General features: G+C 43.5%; 1 protein-coding gene across 1 annotated transcript in view; it reads right to left on the reverse strand.

Annotated features, from left to right (window-relative positions):
* EPS15L1 (epidermal growth factor receptor pathway substrate 15 like 1) overlaps positions 1–23079 on the reverse strand; it is a 3892050-nt gene that overhangs the window by 3130367 nt on the left and 738604 nt on the right. The window contains exon 5 of the mRNA XM_044090736.1: positions 2514–2609. Coding sequence (XP_043946671.1) covers positions 2514–2609 — 96 coding nt within the window. The remainder of the gene's footprint in view (positions 1–2513; positions 2610–23079) is intronic.

The raw sequence follows: 23079 nt of genomic DNA on the forward strand, positions 1-23079 counted from the left end.
CTACAACTTAAACGCATCCGTCACTCCCACCGCAGACGTCACAGTTGTCACACTACCCTCATATATATCCTATACCACTCTTACATACTTCTCTGCCACTCCCTACTTCCTCAGACAATACCACAACTCCACTCTAGGCACCCTGTCATACAAGTCCACAAAGACACAATGCAACTCCTTCTGACCTCCTCTGTACTTTTCCATCAACATTCTCAAAGAAAATATTGCATCTGTAGTGCTCTTTCCTGGCATGAAACCATATTGCAGATCACTAATCATCGCCTCACTTCTTAACATAGCTTCCACTACTCTTTCCCATAACTTCATGCTGTGACTGATCAGTTTTTTCCCTTTGCAGTTACTACAGCTCTGCACATCACCCTTATTCTTAAAGATCGGTACCAAAATACTTTCTCCACTCCTCAGGCATTCTCTCACTTTCCAAGATTTCATTAAACAATCTGGTTAAAAACTCCACTGCCATTTCTCTTAAACACCTCCATGCTTCCACAGGTATGTCATCTGGACCAACAGCCTTTTCATTCTTCAGCCTCTTCATAGCTATCCTTACTTCCTTCCTTGCTAATCCGTTGCACTTCCTGATTCACTATCACCACATCGTCCAACCTTTTCTCTCTCTCTCATTCTCTTCATTCAATAGCCCCTCAAAGTACCTTTTCCATCTGCTCAACACACCCTCCTCGCTTGTGAGTATGTTTCCCCTCATCATCCTTTATCACCCTTACCTGCTGCATATCTTTCCTAGCTCGGTCCCTCGCTCTAGCCCATCGGTACAGGTCCTTTTTTCCCTCCTTAGTGTCCAACCTTTCATACAACTCTTCATATGCCTTATCCTTAGCCTTCGTCACCTCTCTCTTTGCCATGCACCTCATCTCCTTATACTCCTGTCTACTTTCTTCATCTCTCTGACAATCCCATTTCTTCTTTGCCAACCTCTTCTCTGTATACACTCCTGTACTTCCTCATTCCACCACCAGGTCTCCTTGTCCTCCTTCCTCTGTCCAGATGTCACATCAAGCACCTATCTAGCTGTCTCCCTTACTAGCTCTGCTGAAGTTACCCAGCTATTCGGCAACTCTTCACTGCCACTTAGTGCCCGTCTTAACTCTTCCCTGAACTCCACCTCACAATCACCCTTTTTCCATTTCCACCATTTGATCCTTGGTGCTGCCCTCACACTCCTCCTCTTGATCACCAAAGTCATCCAACAAGCCCACCATTCTATGCTGCCTAACTATACTTGCCCCTGTCACCATTTTACAGTCTCCAATCTCCTTCAAACTGGCCCTCCTGTCATAGGATATAATCCATCTATTTGCATCTTCCTCCACTCGTTTGTAACCCTATGCTCCTCCCTCTTAAGTTATGTATGCACCACAGCCATGTCCATCCTTTTCACAAAATCCACTACCATCTGACCTTCTGCATTCCTCTCCTTAACACCATACCTACCTATCACTTCCTCATCCTCTCTGTTCCCTTCACCAACATGCCCACTGAAATCTGCTCCAGTAACCACTCTCTCACCCATGGGTACAATCACCCCTTCATCCAACTCACTCCAAAATTTTTCTCTCTCATCCATCGCACACCCAACTTGTGAAGCATATGCACTAACAACATTCACCATTACACCATCAATTTCCAGCTTCATAATCACCACTCTATCCGACACTCTTCACCTCCAAAACACTCTTGGCATACTGTTCCTTCAAGATAACCCCTACCTCATTTCTCCTCCCATCCATACCATGATAGAACAATTTGAACCCTCCTCCGATACACCTGGCCTTACTCCCCTTCCACCTGGTCTTTTGCACACACAATATACCAAACCTTCCTTCTGTCCATCATATCAGCTGGGTCGCTCCCTATACCAATCATACTGCCAACATTCAAAGTTCCTACCCTCACTACCACACTCCTAACCTTTCTCCTCTCTTCCTACCTTCAGGCATGCCTTCCTCCTCCTCTTCTCCTTTGGCCAACAGTTGGCCAATTTCCACCAGCACCCTATTGGCTAACAGTATTGGTGGTGGTCATTGTTAACCCGGGCCTCAACCGATCTGGTATGTAAATCTGTATTGTTGTCCACATATGTCATTCGGCAAACGTTTTACACCGGATGCCCTCCCTGACGCAACCCTCCCCATTTATCTGGGCTTGGGACCAGCACGAAGAAATACACTGGCTTGTGCCTCCCCAGTGGAAATATAAACAAACTCTCCAAAAGAAAATGGGACCACCCCAGAAACACAGAGCTACATAAAAATACAAACAATACTATTGAGACATTTCAGTATATTTCTAAATATCTGTAGACTGTAGCAAGAAAGTACTTAACAGGAAATGTATCTTTTTTCAGCACCATATAATTTACATGATCATTTTAAAACATAAAAGCAACTTCAAGGAAAAGTAAAAAAAAAATGACAAAACAGGAAAGTTAATAAGCAATTTAAACATTTACTGTAAAAGTTGAAAAAACTTACAAATTTTGCTGGTGGGACACTAAGATTTAGACTATTCATATTAACGTCATGGCCATTCTGTGCACATGCAACTAGTTGTAAGGCAATATAAAATCCCTAGGAAAGAGAAAAGGCTTTCTGTTAGATATAGCTGTATCCAGTCATCTCTCTCTCTCTCTAAAGATATATATATATATATATATATATATATATATATATATATATACATACATATGCACACACACAAAACTGTAGACAGGAGAAGTACCAGTTAGTGTTTCTGTCTTGTGACTCTTGGATGTCTGGTTTATTTCCCAGATGACGTGCCTTCAATGGGGAGACAGCATGCCCTCAGTGTGCCTGCAAAGAATTTTGTCATGCTCTCTTGTGTCCTCCATTATCCCACAGACATGCAGTTAGGTGAACTGGTGATCCATTGAATTGCTCATACATTTCTGTGCAGTGTGTGCGTTGTATGATGGACCAGCTTTATTTTACAACTGGGTATCTGCTTTACACCCTCCGTTTGCCAAGACAGATATATTTCAATGGGACAAAGCAAGTGAAAGAGAAAGAATGAACCAATGATTTTTTTTTTAAAAAAACAATCAATTTCTTGGTATGCAGTATCAGTTTGCGGGAACAGACCAGTACAAACTGAAGGCAAGGCATTATACTCCCATTCAGTGGGATTTTTATTTAACTAAATGAAAGCTTTTCAGCCATGACTCAAGACAGAGACACAACACTGACATCCTAACAAGCAAATGTCAAATTATCACAATATATGAGGAATACAAAACTGGCTCAAAGGATCTAAATATATTTGAATACATTATTAGTTATGTACCTACCAGTGCAAACATTCAAACACTACATGATAAATGCAATCATATTTTAAACATAAATCCATTCAACCATAAATATTTTATATATACTTGAGTTGCATGTGTTTTTCTACTTCACTCTTTCTAAATGAAACCACAATGTGAATCCTCACAGCTAGCCCGGTTGTTACTCACCAACGACACTGTGATTAACTCATGATAGTAAAGCAAATAAATTATTTACAAGGTCATGACAAAAGAGCAATTTTTGCAAAGGGCAAGCTGCACTGAAGCATGGAGTAAACCAAGACTATCTAAAACCAGGATTTAGACTACATTAGCAGAACAGGGTGTGTATGACTAATACTGTACCCTATACTATATGTTTGGTTCCCATGTGGGAGATATACAGGGTTACTTCCCCTTCCCAAATGCAGTACAAAAAAATTCAGGCTTTTATGCTTTGTCTTTTAATCACTTTTTTTTTTGCCTCAGTGTTCTTAAATGGAATATATGCACCCTGTCCAGAATTTGTTTCACTGCCTTTCCCCCACTGAGTCCCAAGGTGTTTCTGGCTCTTCCACATCCATCAAATGGATTGAGTAATTAGAGGGTTAATGAATGAAATCATAGCATCTAATATATGGTTTAATACATAAATGCATTACAACATGTACAGTACCGGATACATAACTGAAGACAAGTAGTGTGTGTGTGTGTAGCGGCTTATGAAAGTTACAAATGTGACAATAGATTTTTAACTGCCAGAAAACCTTACAGGATTGTGTAATCCAGGACGTCATATGGTGCCAGTCCTCCAGCATGTTGTTCCCAAAATCTCCTCTCAGGACTGAGCAGCCCAGTTGCAATCTACTCTTGGAGTCAAATCTCCAAATTGGGGTTTACTCAAATTACAGTCACCAGCAGCAAAGTCTGGGAAGAATGCTTACAGCAAAGGGCCTACACAAAAGTCATCCCAAAAGATGTTTCATACAATAATGTATCCCTAAGCAAAATGAGCAGTGTGATGAAGAAGCTACACATACAAAACATGCTTTGGGCATGAATTGCAAGTATGAATAATGAAGGGGAAAAGGAAAACAATTCACTACTGGTAAAAAGGCTCCATAAATGATGTCGTAACAGCCTTGGTGCTTACTCACAAAGATCACAAGGTAATACGGTTTTCTTCAGATCACACTTTTGTTGAGTGTAATGTGATCAGTCATGATTTGTCAACTCTCCATTCAATGGACAGCGAGTGATTCATGCCCCCAAAATTCAGCAATCTTGGAGTCAAGTAAGTTTTTTTTTATTTCCTTTGTCCTCAACACACAGTGAATCTGGTTAATGTTTACAGTTGCAGAGGTGTGTGGAGGATGCAGTCTGCCTCCTGCAAAAGTACACCTGACAGGAATACTCATAATAATGGAAGATGTTTTAGTATAGTGACTGCTGCATTATGATTCCAAACAAATGGGAATTAGCTACAGGTGGACTTCCACCATCTTACTCTGACATCCATGACTGCACAGATATTTCCACACTGGGGCAGGGTTTCTCACGTAGTCAAGATATTGGAGGACTCTGCTCAAACAGAGAGTGGGACGTTCCATTTTCAACACTCACCTTTTTTTTGGTCAAGATGGCCAATTGCAAGTGTGCCTTACATTAAAGAGAAAATACCCCTTCCGTCTCCAGTCCATAAAGCTTCCAAGGTCTTAAACTATTGCCTTCTCTTGCGAGACAGCTCCCTCGATAAGTACTGAAGTACTGACAATTTATCCTGAACAGGGTACCTTGCCTCTGCCAGCATCTTGCCCTTTTAGTACAGAGGAGGTAAGGCTCCTAGATTAAGGATGGAGGAAGAGGACAGGAGCTTACCCTGCAGTTATGTGAACATAAGACTGTCAGGCAAGTACATGCACAAAACTGTACTATGTTCGTCATAGGGTTTACTGTTGCAGCATGATTTCTCACCCATAAGAAGAGCATGGGGGCAATAGATGTCCCAAAAGAAAAGAGGCAACTAGAGCATACCCCGTGGAAAAGCTGTAGCAACCCAGCCATCTTCCCTGAATTAAGGTCCAGACTTTAGCGTCTTTAGAAAGTTTGCACTGTGGCCCATGTGAGTTACTCAAATAGAGGTGGCTGCAGTGAAGGCTGCTGTCCTGTTAGAGATGCCTTTCACAAGCCCCCTCAAGCCCTTTCTGTTTTACTCACAAAAAAAGGTAATGCAGTTTGTTAGCCATTTAGACAGTACTTGCTTTCAGACATGCTTACCCCACCTGCCTGGTATGAAGGAAACAGCTCTTCCTAGTGCCCAAACTCCTGGGTTTACAACAGATAATACCCAAGTTTAATGAGAGACATTCAGAATGTTTAAGGTCCCTTCCCCCTTGTTCTGTGGCATAGAAAACTGGCAGCATAATGCAGAAGAAAGTTTTATCTTTGATTAAATGCAGTATCTTGAGAGATTAGACAAAATGGAATTATGTCTTGAATGAGGTGATGGTTAAAAGCAAGCCTGCCTTCTGGGTATGAAACTTGAAAGTTACCAAAAAAGCAGATATTATGCTTGGTCAGTCATTCTGGAACATTATTTAAGCCCCACTAAAGTGGAAGTTTCTTTTTAAAGGTATTAAGGTGAATAACCACTTTAGGAAACATCTCAAGAGTTAAAAGTGAAACCTCCCAAGGTTTATAGGTTTTTACTGCACTTACATCCAAGAGAAACTTCCAAGAAGCTCAGTCATATCACCAAATACTGATAGGGGAGAAGGATTAACACCTATTAGCCAGGCTTTCTCCACATGTTCCTGGTGAAAACTTGTGAAAGAGAAAGTGAATAAAACAAGGAATGCAACTTAGCTGATGGTCCTTCTTGAACGGAATTGGAATCAAGAGAACATTTTCTATTCTATTCTTGCTTTTAACAGAACTGTGAACCAAAAGAAGAGAAGAGATGGAATGGTGTACAGAATGTACCATTCCTGTTGACTTGTTAATGGATCTGACATCTTGTCCTAAACCTGAGCGGACCATTTGGAACAGAAGCAAGAAATGGCAGTCTAGGAAACCATACATGGACTAGCACCTCAGTACTTGTGTTATGACCTGTGATGCTGCTGCACAAAAAGAACAAATGACAATAACGAACCACTGCCACTGAAAATTTCCTTGAAAAACAAATGGTCACCATCTACAGTTAAACACTAGCTCCTATAGCCACATGGCCATCCTGCAAAGCTGTTTTTAATGTAGGCTACAGTGTTTATGTACCTCATCACGGTGGTGTCCCCAGTTACCATCTAAAGAATTCAACAAAATGAAAGCTACCAATGTCAGTACCAATATGCCATTTAACTAATGTGCAAGTTCAAGTACAAAGGGAAACAAAACCTCAGCCAAAGCAGAAGTTCAGGTGAACAAACCCCCCCCCCCCCCCGTCAATGTTTAATGAACATGCTAGTGCATAGGTTCTCAAGTAGTTCTATCTAGGGATCAATCTACTTCTACACAGAGCAATTCTTTATGGGGGAGGCTTCAAATTACTTTTTAGCATCTAGGGCAGGCTCAAGGGACCCTTCTGGAGTTTGAAGGTGGCTCAGTTGGATTAAGTACGAGAATTTCTGAGATGGTGAGAGAAGGTCTGTACTGATTCGAATAAACAAGGGGAGGGCACTGAGCTTCTTGATCAGAGGTGTCAAGGGATTATCCAGCTTTAACAACCGATGTCATAAGCACCAAAAATAATGAGAAAACTTCAAGCAAACCTTGGTACTGTGCTGGTTAACATGTGACCACAAAAAGGCCTGGAACAATCTGGCTGGCAGCTAAACTAATGGACAAATTGATGAAACAGGAAATGGCACAGACTGATTTCCTTTTATCAAAAGGCATCATAATCCCGCAAGGACAAAGAAACATACTTAGTTGACAAGATATTGGATTTGACTTTTTATAGTTCACAATCAAACCTAATAAACCATAAAACCATCTAACACCTATCATGTGGGAAGAGGCCTGAAGCAGCATCATCCAGGAAAAATAGGATGTGAATCTCTGAAATGCAAAGGACGCAAACTGCAACAAGGGTACAAAGGCAAATCCAAAAGGTAGAGCTGTAAACTGGAAATCAAGATTCCCAGGCGGAATTTTAGAACCTTCACGTGAGGACAGCATCTTGAAATATGCCACTGAACTTTCAATCCAATAATGATCTTAAATGCGTTCTAAAAATAGAATGAAGGACTGGATAATGAGCATCTCAAACTTTGTTTTCATTTAAAGGTACCTACTCAGGCTGGAAAAACATACAACAGATCTCCACTGATTCTGATTTTTGGGAAAAATGCAAGTATTTCTTAGGAAGCAATACCCAATCTATTACTAACTTCTAAAAATAAGAGCTAGCCATCAAAGGAAAATGGGACACCTTTTGAATGTTTTCATGAGGACTTAAAAAAACAAAAAATGTATCTTGTAACATGTCTCAAATACCTCTCATTCTGAGATGTGAACATTTATCCAATGGCACAGCTAATCTGAAATGCTGTCACCAATCTAGAGGACTTTCAGAATGCGTGGAAGAACTGGAAACAAAAGTAAGGAAAGAACAGAAGGTGAACATTTTTGCCAACAATATACAGGCAGATTTCAGAGACCTTTGGACATCTGAAAACATAGTTTCTGAAAAAGAAAGAAGAGACTCCTTGAAATCATTACTAACAAGTGTGACGACCTCCTTCCCCAAATGACAGTAAAGATGGAATGCTTGCTATGTAGACTAGATCAAATCAACTAATTCCTCAATGATGTTTGATCAGCAAAATACTGCTTTCTATAGAAAGCGAAGCAAATTACTCAGACGTCAGATACAAAAGTGTGCAGAGAAATGAAAATACAATAAAAGGCCCATTAAACTCTTAACTCTCTGTCTCCACAATCCACCTTTTCACACTGGCTACATTTTGAAAGCAACTATTCTGCACTACTACGACTTTTTACCACATTCTGCTCTATTTTTCCCCACCTCTGCCACTGCACAGTACAGAAAATCCCAATGCTCTTTATTATCCCTCTTTTCCTCGCACTAACTGCTATCACACTGCTTTCAATTAACTGTTCACTTATTTCTAAAAGGCTTCTCATTACATCACTCCTTTCCTCTCTTAAGCAAGTACAGTTGTGTATGAAGTAGCCAATGTTGCAGTAGCCTTTAGTTAGATAGATTATATCCTAACAAACTGGACAATCTTCCAAAGTCTCTGGCTCCCCTCCACACACATGACCAGGCTGCTGTAGCTCAAGCTCTAAAGGAGAAAGACAGCAGCCCGTGTGCCAAAAACTTTCAGGACTTTCTTGCTCTCCAAAGGGAGTTTTGGAGTTTTTCATATGTAACCTGGCAAGAGCAATCATGAGAACGTACAGTTGTGTGCACTTACAATAAATGTAAATGTTTGAATATAATCGCTGTTGCAGTCACCTGTGGGTTATCCCTGCTGTGGTAGCCTTCGGCTGGCCTGAATACCAGAGTCAATGTTTTTATGCATCGGCTGCTGTCGCTTGCTGACTGACGTCAGGGTGTCAGTGCTATAAAGCAAGGCCGCCGACGCCATTATATCAGTTTTTTCTTGCCGTAACCAGTCAGAAGTCCAAGTAATAAGGTAAAGAGGTCCTGGTGGCTAAAAGGCACCTACAGAAGCTTATGTCTCCCTAAAGAAAAAAGATACAAGAGGGAAGGAGGGAGGGAAACCAGGACTGCAACAGTGAATACATTTGAATACCTACATTTATGCTAAGTGTACACAACTGTACTATGTTCTTCGTGTTTCACTGTTGCAGTCATCACCTGTGGGAGGATTCCCAAAGCTGAGGAGAGGGGTGGTAGGATTAGTAAAAGACCTAGGCCTGGGTCAGCAAGCCCTGCAGAGGCAAACCCTACCCCTAGCCTTAGAATATACAGGTAGGTGGAAATGCTTGGTAAAGGTATGGACAGAAGTCCAGGTGGCAACTTTCAGGATGCCCCTGGTAGGAACTCCTGTAAGGAATGCTGTGGAAGTGGAGGCTGTCCTAGTGGAATGGGTTCAAATACATTTGGGGGGGGTCCCCATGTAATCTGTAGCAAAAATGGATACAGTGTGATATCCACTTGGAAATGGTTTGCTTGGAAATGGGCTTCCCCTCTGCCCCTGGGGCAAAGCTAACAAGTAGTTGGTCTGTTTTCCTGAAGGGGTTAGTACGGTCCAGATAGTATCTGAGCTGTCTGTGCACATCTAGTGAGTGCAAAATGATTTCCCTCTTGTTTTGAGGGTTAGGAAAGAAGGTGGGTAGATGCATGGCCTGATTGAGAGTCACATTAGATACCACCTTGGGCATAAAGGAGGGATATGTCCTCAGAGAAACCCTGTCTGCATGGAAAATAATGAAGGGCTCAATGGCCATCAGTGCCTGAAGTTCTGCAACCCTTCTAGCTGAGGCATGGATTCCAATAGAAGAGAAGGAGAGGCCACTATTAAGCAGCTCCACTAGGTAGTCCAGGATAAGAGGGATGGGATGTTGTGAGGTATTGCCCCCTCTGAACAGGCTCCAGGAGCAGAATAATTTCCATTTACCTGCGTAAGATGTTCTGGTGCTGGGCCTTCTGGCCTCTGTGATAATGTCTAGGACCGATTTTGCTCAACTGGGGTCCCTTGTTTGCCTTTAGGGTATTAGCCATGTTGATAGTTTGAGAGTCTGCAAGTCTGGGTGCAGCACCCCCCCTCACCAGAGTTAGGAGGTCTGAGATCAGGGCAAGCTGCCTGGGAGGCTGTAATGTCAGGCTGCGCAGTAAGGGGTACCAATGTTGTCTGGGCCAATCTGGAGCAATGAGGATGGCCTTTGGTCACTCCTCCCTTATTTTGATCAGTACCTTGGAATAAGAGGGAGAGTTGGGAATGCGTACACAAAGAGGGTGTTTCAGGGGAAGGTCAAGGCATCCACCTTCCACGCTAGGTGGTGATGCCCCCTGGTACAGAATTTTTTCAGCTGATGGTTGAGATGCGAAGAAAGAGATCCACCTCCGGAGTCCCCCACTCGTGAGTGATCTGTGAAAAGATTTTCCTGTGGAGCTGCCACTTGTGGGGGTCCAGTAAGTTCTTGCTTAAGTGGTCTGGCAGGGTGTTGCTGATCCCTCGTAGGAATTGGGCTATTAGGTATAGTCCCATGGAAGAGGCTGTCAACCAGAGGTTCATGGCTAGCCTACACAGAGGATAAGACTGGGTCCCTCCCTGTTTGCTGATGTACCACATTACTGTGGTGTTGTCTGTTCTGACAAGGAGAACCCCTGGCTTGAGATGGGGTTTGAAGGATGTCAGAGCCTTTTGTACTGCCATCATTTCCTTCTGGTTGATGTGTAAGGGAAGGTGATGGGTATCCAAAAGGCCTTGGGTGCGCCTGCCTTCTGGGTGAGTGACCCAAGCAATGTCTGAGGAGTCGGTGGTAATGTTCTACATGGCAGGGCGAAGGGTGAAGGGAAGACTCTTGTTCTTGGCACAGGCCCCTGCCCACCAGAGAAACTCGGCCCTTATACAGGAGATCAGAGGGAGACAGGTCTGTAGTGGTTGAGTGTGCTGACGCAAAAGGTTCTTTAGATACCACTGAAGTTTTCTCATATGAAATCTGGCCAGAGGGACTAGAAGGATACAAGATGCCATGTACTCTAAGGCTTGGAACTTCCTCGCAGTGAGGTGACTTCTTGAAGCCAGCTGGGAAAAGTAGAGAAGCAGGAAACTCGGATTTTCTGGGGATAGGAAGGCCATTTGGGATGCTGTGTCCAGCAGTGCTCCCAAAAAAATGATTTTCCTGGAGGGTGTTTGCTTTCATTTCTTTTCGTTGATGGTGAACCCTAAGGAAGTTAGGAGGGTTTTGACAAACAGGAGGTCCTGGAGCAACTTTTCTTTGCACTCTGCCTGAATGAGGCAGTCGACCAGATAAGTTAAATCTGTATTTTTCTCTGTCTGCAAAATGCCATGGCTGGGCTAAGCATTTGGTGAATACCTTGGGAGAAGTAGATAAGCCAAAGGGTAGTGCAGAGAACTGAAAGTGTTGTGAGCCTGCTCTGAAGCACAGGAATTTCCTGCAGGATTCCCATGTGGGGATGTGGAAGTTGGTATCCATTAGCTCTACGGTCACTAACCAGGCATTTTTTTGTCAGGATAGGCAGTAGCTGCTGCAAAGTTAGCATTTTGAATTTGGGGATCACCAGGAAGGTGTTCAGAATGGATAGATCCAGGATGGGGCGCCAACTGCCCTCTTTTCTGGGAACAAGGAATACTCTGGAATAAAAGCCTTTGCCTGTTTGATCTGGGGGGGAACAGGTTCTACTGCCCCCTGGGATATGAGAGTTTGGACTTGTTTCAATGCCTCTGCCCACAGACTTGGGGGTAAGTCTGGGAAACCTCTTCAAATTGGGAGTTCGTTGAAAGAGAATTTGTATCCATGAAAAATTATCTTTAAGACCCATTGGTCCTTTGTTACTGAAAGACTATTTTCTTTGCAGAGGGAGAGCTTTCCTCCTAGCCTTTGGTGAGTGAAAGGAGGGCAGAGGGGAGAGAGGGAGTCATTGAGAGTTTTTGCCACAGAAGGATGGCTTAGAACTCCCTGCTTTTGGGGTGGAGGTGGTCCACTGTTTGGTTCTCTGTTGTTCCTGGGATAGGGGCCTGAATGGTCTGTCCCTGCGGGGTTTACCTTGACCCTGTCTGCTAGGTGCAGGAAAGGACCAGTGCTTAGAGGGAAAATTCCTGCTGAACCTAAGAGGTTGAACTTGAAAGAAATCTTTTACTGTTTGCATAGATTTTGTTTTGTCTTCCATCTTTTTAAGCACCTCTTCTGCTTTTACTTCAAACAAGCAGTCCTTATCCAAGGGTGCATCAATTAATTTAGACTTGACATGATCAGGCAGAGGTTGTTCCTTCAACCATGCATGTCTCCCTAATGACAGATCCTGACACTGCTGCCCTGCCTGCTTGAGGCTTCCAGGGCATCATATCCACAGTGTAATGAGTGTTTGGCCACTTGACAAGTAGAGTGCAGTAAATCTGCCAACTCTTTCGAACAGGCACAATCAGGAAAGGTTGAAATATTTTGTTTTAATAGTTCCAAAGTGTGTTATTGATATTTTAGCATATGGAACTGACAGATAAGTGCTCTGATAGCTAAGGTTGCAGAGGTGTATACTTTTTTACCTCATCTGTCCAGAGCTCTGGAATCCTTGTCAGAGGGAATAGGATTTTATGCCGAACTAGCCTTAGCTCCTTTGGGTCCCTAGGCCCCTGTGTAATGACCTCTGGGTCTGCAGCAGGATTTCTGTACAAGTATTTGTGAGAATCCGGTACTCTGTAATACCTGTCAGGTTTACTGGGTTCAGGGGCTAAGCTGGATTCATGGAAAACTTCATCCATCGCTTCTAAGACAGGGGGGATGGCCAGGGGTCTGTGCTGGGGCAGGTATAGAAACTCTCTTAAGTCACTTCTTAGACTGGGGGAAGTCCTGAGATTTCCAGTGGAAATGTTCCCTGAGAGAGTGAAGGGTTTCCCCAAAGGAAAGGTCTTCTGGTGAGGAGGCAGAAGGGATAGATTCCTCTGCAACTGAATCCTCATAAGCAGTTAGAGGTTGTTCCTCTTCAAACTCTGAATAATCAGACTCCTCAGAATCCTGTTCTGTCATTATTTCAGGAGAAGGGTGTCTTTTCCTTTCAGAAGTTGTGGCCTGACTACCCCTAATAAGGGAGATAAGATCCTCTGCCATTTTAAGCATTTGGGCTTGGGGTGGTGGAGCAGGAGTAAGATGGTGGCTAGAGGTAGATTTTCTAGGAGTGGCCTGGTTCTAGGCCTAAGAGTAGAGAGAAACGGTAGTCAGATGAGAAGACGTCATATTTTTGTCTAGATTCAGTGCGAAAGGCCTCCTCGAAGCCGATGCCTGCGTTGCGGCTCCGGACCCAACTGAGGCAGAGACAACCAAAGGCTCAAAAGACGAAGATGATTACTGCAGCATATCTGACTCTGAAAGGGTCTCGGTAGAGGACTGCATAGATACTTTCAGGCATCAGGGGCTGCAAAAGCACCTCAATGAATTCCAGATAACTGAGCCTTGTATGGTCTCTCTCTTTTCTTTATCGCTACGTTTTTTCGGTATGTCTATGGATTGTTGGCTGATGGACGCTATTTCGGAATGCGAAGACGGAAGATGAAAATACTTGTCTATAATAAGAGCTTTACGATGAATGGTTATCGCATTAAAGAGGGCACAGTACTGGCAAGGGGGTACGTAGTGGTCTGGGCCTAAACAAGTGACGCAGTATGAATGGAAGTCTCGGTGTGAGATCTGCTATCCACAGGGGAGACCATTGTTAACTTTTTTGGACATCGGTTAGTGCAAGAAAAAAGAATCCCCAACAGGGTATTTAGCTTTAGACGTTTTCAGCTGTAATTCGAACTCTGGTAGCGACCAACTGGCACATTTGTGAACTGCTTCTGCTACGGGCTCCTCAGCAAGAAAGACTGATGTAATGGTGTTAGCTGCCTTGCCTTATAGCACTGATCCAAACAAAGCGGAAATGACGCTTTGCACAAAGCTTTGTGCAAAGCGTATACCATTGAATAAACAAAATAAAATATACTTTTTATATTCATTCATCCAGTTGTGTTGCGGGCCCTCTATTGGAGTTGCCAGGCGATTTTTTGGTGTTTACTTATAGCACTGATACCCTGACGTCAGTCAGCAAGCGACAGCAGCAGATGCAGAAAAACTGACTCTAGTATTTGGGCCGGCCAAGGGCTACCACAGCAGGGATAACCCACAGGTGATGACTGCAACAGTGAAACACGAAGAACACCTATGCATGCCAATAAATTCCAGAATACACAGAAACACTGGCTGTAGTCTGAGACTAACTGGAGAAACTCAGGAAGCTTTTCAGATACAAGTCCACTTTATTCACAGTTATGAATGCCCTTTGCAGGAAAGTACCATCCTAGAAAAATTACCAAATTACTGACTGCTGTTCTTTTTGATAACCAAGGATGAAAAGGAGATTTGTGACCCATGAAACGCACACCTGACATATGGAAAAAGACTGCAAAGATAAGCAAGTCAATTAAATAATTAAATATGGATAATGTGAAGGGCCCTGCAGTCTGCGATTTGCTATCACCGGTGCTAGAAACTTTGTAAACACCCTTGGAGCTGGAGACAACTCAAAGGGCAAAACAGAAAACTGATATTGTAAACCAGACAAACAAAAAAATTTAGGGAAGCTCTTAACTCTGACAGCTCCAATAGGCCTTCTTGTAAGGTCAACATCTTGAACTCGACACAAACAGGTTGAGAAGGGAAAAGGTGCAAGAACGGGTATCCAGGCAGCATACTGAATTGCAGGACTATCCCTTTTTCTGAAAGGATCCCTGCTTTTTAACTGATCCTTCCTGCCACTTTTTCTTTGAACCCTGCTTCCAGAAGCTTGTTGGGTCTGCATACTTTTTTTAAAGCAAGGAAACACAGGATTTAGTAAATTTAAGAAAAGAAAGCTGAAAAATCTTAGAAACCCCTTGAATCAATTTGTCTGTTTCAGCAAAGTGAGCACCACAGCAGCAGAAGGACCAAACAAAACCTTGTTATCCAAAGCAGAATTCAAAATCTCAGATATAACACCCCCTGAAAACTTTTGATTACATACACAGGCAAAATATCTCATTACAGAAGCAGCTGCAGCCCTTAACACAGTCAGTACAATCGCAGACTCTCTTTAAAGAATGTTTAACCTCTTAAAAAGTAGCAACAACAGGATTCAGAAAAAGCCTCCCTTTTGAAGGCAAAGTTGACAGGAAAGTTCTTCAGACTGTCAACACAAACAAGCATGTACTTCAACACATCAGCCTTCTAGTTCAAAATTCTGAAGACTAAAGTAAAATACAAAAAAAGTACAGTTTTGTACCTACCATAAATGTAGATGTCCGAATTGGATAGCATCTGCAGTCATAACAACTGGGTTGTCCTGTCGTCAGGCAGCCCTTCAGTCGGCCGGATTCCAAAGTCCGGGTCCGGCTTCGGCTGATGTCGCACTTCACCCGACGTCATCTCTGTTGGTCTTCGGGTATATAAGCATCAGCCGACGCCATTTTCTTCAGTCTTTCTTGCCCCAGATGCCAGAAGCCCTCTAGAAGGCTAAAATTTTGGATAGATGCCAATGTTTCCAAAAGATAGAGGTAAACACAAAAATAAGCATGTATGTACATAAATACAAACAAATACACCATGAAAGAAGTCCCCCCACTAGCTAGCTATTAGAAGGGTAAACACCCTAGGAGTACCACAGAGGGGAAGGAGGGAGGGTAATCCTGACTGCAGATGCTATCCAATTCGGACATCTACATTTATGGTAGGTACAAAACTGTACTATGTCCTTCATGGATGCATCTGCAGTCATAACAACTGGGTAGAATACCATAGCCAACTAGGGGAGGAGGATAAAGGTAGATTATGGTGTGTTTAGGATCCCTTGCAGAACAGCAGTGGCAAACCCTGCTCGGGATCTGGAATATAGAGGTAAATTATAATGCTTGGCAAATGTATGCACGGAGGTCCAAGTAGCCTCAATAATGTCTTTGGTAGCCACTCCTCGTAAGAAGGCTGTGGTAGTGGCTGTTGCCCTTGTAGAATGAGGTCTTATGTTCTGTGGAATTTGCTTTCCATGGAAGGAGTAACAGAATCGTATGCAATTTCCTATCCATTTGGAGATTGTCTGCTTGGAAATAGCTTTTCCTTCCCTTCCTGTTGCATAGGCTACGAAAAGTTGGTCAGTCTTTCTGCAAGTTTTTTTGTTCTGTCCAAGTAGTAGCGTAGCTGTCTATGTACATCCAAGGTATGCAGTATTCTTTCCCCTCTGTTTTGTGGGTTGGGAAAGAAGGTAGGTAGGTGGATTGCCTGGTTTAAGGACACTCTGGATACCACCTTAGGCATAAATGTAGGGTTAGTCCTCATGGACACTCTATCTTGGTGGAAGATTAGAAAGGGTTGCACTGCCATTAAGGCCTGTAGTTCTGAAACCCTCCTTGCTGAAGTAATTGCCAGTAGGAAAGCAGTTTTCCATGACAGGTGTTGCAGGTCTGCTGTTGCTGCTGGTTCAAAAGGTGATAGAGTCAATTTTTCTAGCACAAAGTTCAAGTCCCAGGCTGGTAATGGTGGTTTCCTTGGAGGTTTTACATTCTTGATTCCTCTGAGGAACTGCCTGAGCAAAGGGTGTGAAAAAACAGGTGGATCAAAGCTGTATTCTGCTGAAATAGCTGATGCATGAATCTTGATGGAGGAATAGGACAGGCCTGAATGAAGTAGTTCGGCCAGATACTCCAGAATGTTGGGCATATCTATGTTTGATACATCTTTACCTCTTTCTGAGCTCCAAATGACAAACCTTTTCCATTTCCCAGCATAGTTTCTTCTTGTTGAAGGTCTGCGTGCTTCAAGAATAATGTCTTTAACTCTTTGTGAAAGCTGTGGATTAGCAGCTGCTATGTGATGTTCCATGCAGTCAGTTGCAACGTTTTAGGTTTGGATGCATGGTGCTGTAGTTGTTCTGAGTTAGCATCAAAGGCATCAGGGTATTGGCCACATATTGTTCGAGACATGCTCCTCAGCAGTGGGTACCAATGTTGTCTTGGCCAGTTTGGAGCTATCAGGATTATCCTTGGGCGTTCCTCCTTGATTTTTAGTAATACTTTGTGTATCAAGGAAGAGGTGGGAATGCATATGCTGTTAGTCCTTTCCAGCTGAAGGAGAGCGAGTCCACTTTCCATGCTAGTGGGTGGAATGTCCTTGTGCAGAATTTTTGAGCTGGTGATTGAGAGGTGATGCGAATAGATCTATCTGAGGCATTCCCCATTTCTTGAGATGGTCTTGAAGATGTCCGGTGCAGCTGCCATTCGTGGACATCCGATGTAGTCCTGCTTAACATATCTGCTAGAGTTTTCTTTTCCTGGTAGAAATATTGCCTGTAACTGGATGTTGTAGCTGAGTGCCAGGGTCCACAGCTCCAAAGTCATTCTGCATAGGGGTAGGAATGAGTGCCTCCCTGTTTGTTGATGTACCACATGACTGTGGTGTTGTCTGTCCTTATCATCAACTGGCCTTCCTTGAGAAATGGTCTGAACTTTTGGATTGCCAGTTTTACTGCCAGCATTTCTTTTAGGTTGATGTGCAGGTGAAGTTGGTCCTGTGTCCACAATCCTTGCACGCATTTGTCCAGCATATGTGCCCCCATCCCAGGTCTGAAGCATCTGTTGTGATGGTCTGGCTTGCTTGACCTTGGCGAAAGGGCAGGCCTGGGTTTGACTGGCATGCGTGAGCCCACCATAGGAACTCCTGTTTTAAGCATGGTATTAGTGGGATTTCCGTTTCTAGGCTGTGTCTGTGTTGGGACCATAAATTCTTTAGGTACCACTGAAGCTTTCTCATATGTAGTCTGGCAAATGGAACCAAGATTATGCATGATGCCATGAAACCCAAGGCCTGCAGTACCTTTCTTGCTGTTAACTTGTTCAGATTTGTTAGTGCCAAGAAGTAAAGAGGGAGTTCTTTTGTTTTTCTGTAGTTAGGAATGCCATTTGTCTTACTGTGTCCAATTCCGCTCCCAGGAAAGTCCTTGTCTGGGATGGTATCAGCCTTGACTTTTGTAAATTGACTGTGTATCCCAGTGCTTGAAGCAAGTAAATGACCCTTTGTAAATCTGTTGTCAGCTTGCTTTTGTTGTCCCCTTGTATCAGACAGTCGTCCAGGTATGGATAAATTTGAATTCCCTGTAGTCTGCAATGGGCGATTACTGATGCCAGGCATTTTGTGAATACTCTGGGCCCAGTAGATAAGTCAAAGGGCAATGCTGAGAATTGATAGTGCTCTGATCCTGCAAGAAATCTGAGGTATCTTCTGCAGATAGGTCGAATGGGGGCGTGCAGGTATGCCTCCTTGAGATCTAGAGTTACCAGCCAACACTCCTTGCCCAGCATGGGAAGAAGTTGCTGTAGGGTCAGCATTTTGAATTTTGGGACAATGATGTAAGTATTTAGGGTAGACAGGTCTAGAATTGGTCTCCAACTTTTTTCCTTTCTTGGAACTAGGAATAGTTTGGAGTAGAACCCGTTTCCTTGCTCTGCTGTTGGCACTTTTTCCACAGCTCTCATGTTTGCTAATTCCATTATCTGTTGTAGAGCCTCTGTTTTTTTGATTTGGAGGTAGGTTTGGCATTCCTCTTTTGACTGGTAAAGTGTGGAAGTGGAACCGGTAACCTTGATCTATGGTTCGTAAAATCCACTTGTCCTTTGTTATGTGGTGCCAGTTTTTTGAAAATAAGGTTAGCTTTCGCCTAGAGGAGCTGCTATTTGTTCCCTGGTTGGCGGATTTAGGTTTAAGTCACTGTGGCTGTGTTGATGTAGAGGCAGGTGTTGATTCTGTGCCTCTGTTGTTACCTTGCCACTGTCGTCCTCTGTAGGCACCTCCTCTGGATTGGTTTCTGCCTCTGGAGCGTCTATTCCAGCCCCTTTGAGGTCTTGTGGAGTCAGGAAAGGACCAATTTTGGCAGGCCAGTTCCTGCTAAACCTTGGGGTTGAACCTGCAAGAATTCTTTAACTGTCTGGACTGATTTTGCCTTTTCTTCCATTTTCTTCATAACCTGCTGGGCAGGTGTACCAAACAAACTTGATTTATCCATAGGAGCATCAAGCAATTTAGATTTAACATGATCCGGTAAAGCTTGCTCCTTTAGCCATGCATGCCTTCTAATTACTGTGCCAGTCATGGCTGATCTAAATGAAGCCTCCAGTGCATCATAGCCACATTTTAAAGAATGGTTACTAACCTGCTGTATGTTATTTACCATTTCTAATACATCATTCTTATCAAGAGATTCATCAGTGGTTAGCTTTTTAGTTAACTGATCAAGCATAAACTCTTGGTATTGTATCATGTGAAACTGACAATTTAAAGCTCTAGCTGAAAGAGTGGCTGAAGTGTAAACCTTTTTACCCCATCTGTCTAAGGAACAGGGTTTTTAGCTATGGTCGCGGCTACTGCCTTGGGACCCTGGGATATAGTTTCGGGGTCTGCAAGAGGGGCCTTGTAGAGGTGGTGATGAGTATCTGGCACCCTGTAGAATCTGTCTGGTTTGGCAGGGGCTGGGGGTAAAGAATCTGGAGCGGAGCAGGCATCATTGAAAGCATCATCCACCACAGAGAGAACAGGAGGGATAGCTAAGGGCCTGTGCTGTGGTAGGTGCAAAAAAGTCCTAAGTCTTTTCCTGGAGTCTGAAAAATCCTGTTGCTGCCATTGGAACTGTTCTCGCATGGCATGCAAGGTTTCCCCAAGGAGAATTCTTCTGGAGGGGAAGCAGCTGGAATGGATTCTTCAGCATCAGAATCTTCAAAATTGGAGAAAGGAGCCTCTGGCTGTTCAGTTATGTCTGATTCATCAGCAGAATCATCAGAGGACACTGGCTCAGGGGGCTCTGCCCTAGGTCTCTTTTCTGGGGGCTGAGAGGCCCTGTCTGGGTGAGATTGAGATCCTCTAATTAATGAAATTAAATCTTCTGCCAAGGTAAGCATTTGAGAACTGGCAGAGGGCCTGGTGGAAGGGGTTTAACAGGCACTGTTTTAGTAGTCTTGGCTGCTTTAGCCCTGGCGAAGGCCTTAATGGACATGGCTGCTGGAGGCCTAGCAGCACCACGTGCTGGGGTAGAGACATCCAAGGGAATGGTGTCTGATAAGTCAGTGGTAAGCACCGTAGTGGGTAAAATTTCTGAGGCCGATTCAAGAGTGTTAGCAGGGACCTCAGTTGTAGTGATAGTTTCAGGTGTAGTTTGATCAGTTTTCTCGGTTTCGCCGAAACCAAGACACTGGTTTGCTTAACCATGGTTTCGCCGAAACCGCGGACGTGTCGGTCTTTTCTTTCTTTTGGCAGAATGCGAAGTCGGAGGGTCCGACGGCATAATGTACGCAAAGTCAGAACCGAAAAACTGTTCTGCAAACTCTGACCGGCGCCTAAGCGTTCCCGGTTGAAAGAAGCACAGGACGAACAAGCTGCTACGTGGGCTGGGCCTAAACAGGGCAGGCAGTAAGAGTGGAAATCTTTATGAGGTATTTGTTTCCCACAGGTTAAACAATTATTAACTTTTTCTGAGCTCGGGTGAGGCAAGAAAGAGTCGCCAACGGGTACTTAGCTTTAGAAGTCTTAAGTAGTATTCGGTAGAAGTAATCTCTGGATCCGACCGACCGGCACTTGCGAACAGCTTCTGCTTGGCGCCACGGCAAGAAAGACTGAAGAAAATGGCGTCGGCTGATGCTTATATACCCGAAGACCAACAGAGATGACGTCGGGTGAAGTGCGACATCAGCCGAAGCCGGACCCGGACTTTGGAATCCGGCCGACTGAAGGGCTGCCTGACGACAGGACAACCCAGTTGTTATGACTGCAGATGCATCCATGAAGGACATCTATCTTTACAAACCTAACAAAGGTATTACCACCAGTCAGGAGGAGAATAATTAACATTGATCAAAAATCTGTTACCAGAAGAAGAAGGAAGAGGAATAACTGTTGGGTCAGACCGAAGACGATAACATGAATACTTGTTAGACTGAGGAATTTTACAAAGTCTGTCTGCCTTTTTAGGGTCTGAAGACAGACTATCAGGACTATTACAGCAAAGTCAAAGGCATTTTCCAAGGCTGGCACAACAGGAAGAAAAGGAGTAGAGTGTGGCATACCCACTTGCAACATGTCATAATATTTCCTTAAACAGGGAAGATGCACCTATTTCCTCTGAAATAAATTAATTCTAGACAATTTCAGCAAAAGTAAATTTCTCTACGGAAGGAACTGAGGAATCATTCACCTCAGAATCAGAACTAAGGGCAACTGAAGAGAACACAGAAGAAGCCATGTCCTTATCTTTATTAGAATCAGATTAAAGGATCCTCAGAAATTTTGGAAATGTTTTTTTTAGTCAAATCTTGGTGCTGTTCTACTGGATTCAAAGCTTACAATACACCTTTAGTTAAAGTAATTAATCTTTATGTGCAAAAATACTGTTTTCAAATGAATTATGTCTGTTTTGCTTCTTTTTCCTAGGGACATCCCTTGATGGAAACTGACCTAAGGATGGCACCTCAACCTGGAAAATGAGTGTGTTACATCAGCCACCCCAGTACAACTCCCAAGAGAGAAGCAAGTGGTCCCCCCATGCCCACAATGGGAACAAATAGCCAAACAAGATGTGGCTAACGCCCAGTCCATGGCAAAAGTACAGACTACACGAGGGTGTCCCTGGGAAATGAGTGAGTGGTTTGAGGAGCAAGTCATGGCCACTAGAGTTAATGACTGAGCTCCACAGTAGTTTTTTTTCTTTCTTTCTTTCTTTTTTATAAGTAGCAGGAGGAGGAAAGTACAGTTTTGTACCTACCATAAATGTAGATGTCCGATAGGTATGCATCTGCAGTCATCACATATGGGTTGTCCTGCCTCAGGCAGCCCTTCGGTCGGCCGGATTCCAAAGTCTGGGTCTGGCCTCGGCTGATGTCGCACTTTCCCCGACATCAGAGCGTCTGGGGTATAAAAGCATCAGCCGACGCCATCTTCCTCAGTCTTTCTTGCCCCAGATACCAGGTGCCCTCTAGGAAGGCTAAATTTGGAGAAATGCAATAAATTCCAAACATTTGCAAAAATATATATATATATATATATGTACAAACAAATACACCATAATAGATCCCCCAGCTAGCTAATAGAGGGGTAAGCACCCTGGGAATACCACAGAGGGGAAGGAGGGAGGGTAAACCTGACTGCAGATGCATACCTATCAGACATCTACATTTATGGTAGGTACAAAACTGTACTAGGTCCTTCAAGGATGCATCTGCAGTCATCACATATGGGTAGAATACCATAGTCAATCAGGGGGTGGAGGTACTAAGTAAAGGATGGTGTAGCTAAAATACCCTGCAGGACTGCCGTAGCAAAGCCTGCTCTGGATCTGGAGTATAACGGTAAATTGTAATGCTTGGCAAATGTATGCACGGAGCTCCATGTAGCAGCTTCTAAAATGTCCTAGGTAGCCACCCATCTTAGGAAGGCTGTGGTGGTGGCTGTGGCTCTCGTGGAATGAGGTCTAATGTTTGCTGGCACAGTTTTTCCATGAAAGGAGTAACAAAAACGAATGCAATTTCCTATCCATTTTGAAATTGTCTGTTTTGAAATTGCTTTTCCTTGTGCCCCAGCAGCATATGCTACAAACAAGTGGTCAGTCTTTCTGTAACTTTTAGTTCTGTCCAAGTAGTAGCGTAATTGTCTGTGTATGTCCAGAGTGTGCAGAAGTTTCTCCCCTTTATTTTGTGGTTTTGGGAAGAATGTAGGCAAGTGAATTGCTTGGTTAAAGGATACCCTGGATACCACCTTTGGCATAAATGTAGGATTGGTCCTCAAAGAAACTCTGTCTTGATGAAAGATAAGAAATGGCTGCACTGCCATTAAAGCTTGTAACTCAGATACTCTTCTTGCTGAGGTTATGGCCAGAAGGAATGCAGTTTTCCAAGACAGAAACTGTAGATCCGCCGATGCTGCTGGTTCAAAGGGAGGAAGTGTTAGTTTTTCCAGCACAAAGTTAAGGTCCCAAGTAGGTAAAGGTGGTTTCCTTGGAGGATTGATGTTTTTGATTCCTCTTAGAAACTGTCTTAGGAGAG

Source organism: Protopterus annectens, chromosome 13.part0 (assembly GCF_019279795.1).
Source record: "Protopterus annectens isolate FY-2018-M chromosome 13.part0, PAN1.0, whole genome shotgun sequence".
Classification (NCBI taxonomy): domain Eukaryota; kingdom Metazoa; phylum Chordata; order Ceratodontiformes; family Protopteridae; genus Protopterus; species Protopterus annectens.